General features: G+C 51.8%; 1 protein-coding gene across 3 annotated transcripts in view; it reads left to right on the top strand.

Annotated features, from left to right (window-relative positions):
- The window catches only part of PPIE (peptidylprolyl isomerase E), a 21,898-nt gene extending 20,220 nt beyond the window's left edge, over positions 1-1,678 (top strand). For all 3 annotated transcript variants that reach the window (XM_045299182.1, XM_045299183.1, XM_045299184.1), the window contains 2 exons: positions 1,033-1,175; positions 1,349-1,678. In XM_045299182.1, coding sequence (XP_045155117.1) covers positions 1,033-1,175; positions 1,349-1,417 — 212 coding nt within the window. In that variant the 3' untranslated portion in view covers positions 1,418-1,678. The remainder of the gene's footprint in view (positions 1-1,032; positions 1,176-1,348) is intronic.
- Positions 1,679-3,019: the final 1,341 nt, after the last annotated feature.

The raw sequence follows: 3,019 nt of genomic DNA on the forward strand, positions 1-3,019 counted from the left end.
GGGGTTTGTTGCTTCTGAGCTAGAGGGCCGCTTGTTTACCTTCAAGCTTTTAAGACCCCAGACGCTATATCTTTTGATAGCCGGGCACCATCTGCTTTCTTCACCGAGCCCACATTTCAAGATGGAGAATAATAATGCTAGTGTACAAACAGTAAGTCTTCCGATCCATGAACATAGGATGTCTTTCCATCTATGTAGGTCTTTCATTTTTCCTAACAGGTTTATGCAGTTTTCTGAGTAGAGGTTGTATACTTTAAGGAAATCTATTCCTAAGTATTTATTACATTTTGTTGCAACTATAAGTGGAGTTGTTTTCTCGATTTCATTTTTCAGTTGTTCATTGCTAGTATGTAGAAATTCAGTAAGTTTTGGCTTTGATCATACAACTCCATTTTAGTTCTGATGGATTCTCCAGGCTTTTCATATGTGAGGTTGTGGCATCTGCAAATAGAGGTCATTTGCGCCATCCTTTCCAGTTGAAACGAGTCTTCTTATTTTTGGCCTAATTGCCTGGCCGAGCACCAAGCACAGACATCCCTGTCCTGTGTCTGATCTGAAAGGGTGTTCAGATGCTCCCTTGCAGCTGGAGGGCGTTCTCATCTGCTCCTAGATTGTTGAGTGTTTCTGTTCCTGAAAGGGTGGTGGGTTGTGTCCAGTGCTTTTTCTGTGTCTGTTGGTGTAATCCTGTATCACTCGGGTGTGCAGTGAATAGTGTCTGGATGTTAAGTCAACCTTGCATTCTGGAGACACAGCACAGTTCTCCTTGGAGTGACTCTCTTCCCGGAGACTGAGCTCCCCAAAGGCCAGGACCCTGCTGGGCTCACCAGTGTCCCTGGGGCTCAGAGGCTTGCTTATGACACAGACATTTGACAAGTGTTAGTGAAATAAATGAGAACAAAGGACAAACCAGAATAAAATGATTGGGTCAAAGATGCTACTTCGTTTCACTGAGCATTAGCTGGCCCCAGGAGTGGAGTTTCTGAGGCCAGGACCCAGGGTGCAGGGAACCCACTCAGCTGTGCCTTCCCTCAGGCCTTCTCTCCATGGCCAACTCCGGACCAAACACCAATGGCTCCCAGTTCTTCCTGACTTGTGATAAGACGGACTGGCTGGATGGCAAGCACGTGGTGTTTGGGGAGGTCACCGAAGGCCTGGATGTCGTGCGGCAGATTGAGGTAGGTGGTCTGCGTAAACACCCTTCTGCACTGCTGGAGAGCTGAGGGAACTTGGGAAGGCCCACAGCCTTTCTCTGATGAAGCAGGTACCGGGGGGTGGGGTGGGGGTGGGGAGCACCCTTTATTCCCACCCCCTCCCTTCCCTGATTTCTCCTCCTCTGTCCTACACACAGGCTCAGGGCAGCAAGGACGGGAAGCCTAAGCAGAAAGTGATCATCGCCGACTGTGGAGAATATGTTTGATCCAGGCGTTTTCGGCTCTGCCCTCAGGTCTGCAGGGGAAGCAGCAGGGAGCCCCTCAGGGTGTTCCTTCCTTTGAAGCAGCAGCATATGGCTGAGCACCGCCTCTGCAGCATGGCCCGGACTTCCCCTGGGCTCCCCCAGCACAGGCACCCACCCTCCCCACTGTGGACAGCTGTGGACAGTTACTGGCTTCTCCAGGGCCGCTCCTGGCCTTCCGGGATGTTTTCTTCTGGTGAAATAAATCCTGGCTCTTGTACTGCTGCCTGCTGGCTAGATCCCAGGTGTTTTCAAAGGCTGCAGCTGCAACTGAGCTGTCTGCCTGGATGGGCCACGGCACCATCCCTGCTGCTTCCGACTTCCCACAGAAGACTCAAGAAACAAACACCCCTGGCGGACCATTGCAGGGCAGTGGATGTCAGAGGTGGTGATAAAGTCTCTCTCATCCGCTGGGCAGTGGAGTTAGGTCAGCCAGACACCAGCCTGCCCTCGTTCTGTACCAGTGGCGGACCTCTAACTTCACTGGGAGGCGAGAGAATCAGTACCATCAGCTTCCACAGCCCAAGACTGATTCCTGTGAGGTGTGAGGCAGAACTCAGACATAGCTCCACCTTACAGCCTTTTTACCAACGCTGTACCAACCCACCCGACCATGGCTACTCTGCTTCTTTGCTAGGTTCAGTAATTCATTGCAGCGGCCCCACAGAATTCACAGATCATACGATATGGGGATTATAAGGGAAGTGATAGGTTACAATTCAGCATCAGAAACAACTCAGGATACAGTTCTTTGATCAGGCAGCCTCTTCTCTTCCACGCCTGTAGGCACACCTCTTTCTGGCCCTGTGAGTCTCTTGGCCTCTGCCCTTCTGACATGCATTACACAGCTCTTTGGGGCCAGACACTCCTGACAGTAAGCTACCTGCCCAAAGATGCTCGGATTGCTCGCTCTGTGGGTCTTCTGCTGGTCTCTTGCTTCTTCCCCTGCCTCTCATCTCTGATGGCACAGCTGTCTCCTGGATCGAGGTGATTCTGCATAGGATCTTGGGTCTAAAGGATGTGCTCCACTCTTGGCTCTTATTTGATTGTGACATTCCCCTTTCCAACTTTAGAACTAGTAGAATGACAAAACTGGCCAATACCGTGTTAGGGTTCCACAGACCTTATTGGCATTCGAAAGCTTGCCAATACCCTGAGTGGATCACAGGCACCTCACATTTGCATATCCCTTCCCAGTCATTTGGTGGACCTACAAAGCCTGTGGTTAGAAAGGCCATAGTAAGTAGCTCACCACACTGCCAGTGGGTCTCATGGGGCCTTACTTGGGCTCTGGGCTCCTCAGGCTCTCTGTTCCCTCAGTGACTGAGTCATGAGGGTGTTACCAACGCAGGGTTTAGTGCCCTCTGGCCACACACTGGGGTGGGGAGGACATAAGGGACGAGACAGTGGTCTTCCTGAGCCCCCACCCTCCTTCCACCTGGAACTTGCATTCGACCTCGATTTGCAGCTGTGCTAGGCCGCCCTCTCACCCTACCCCCATTCATCTTGTTCTGCAGCTGAGCCCCCTCCAGGATTGCCACCTGCACCCCTGCCCGCTCCCGGGCA

Source organism: Echinops telfairi, unplaced genomic scaffold, assembly GCF_000313985.2.
Source record: "Echinops telfairi isolate 266 unplaced genomic scaffold, ASM31398v2 ScPeMD7_7457;HRSCAF=8495, whole genome shotgun sequence".
NCBI classification, from domain to species: domain Eukaryota; kingdom Metazoa; phylum Chordata; class Mammalia; order Afrosoricida; family Tenrecidae; genus Echinops; species Echinops telfairi.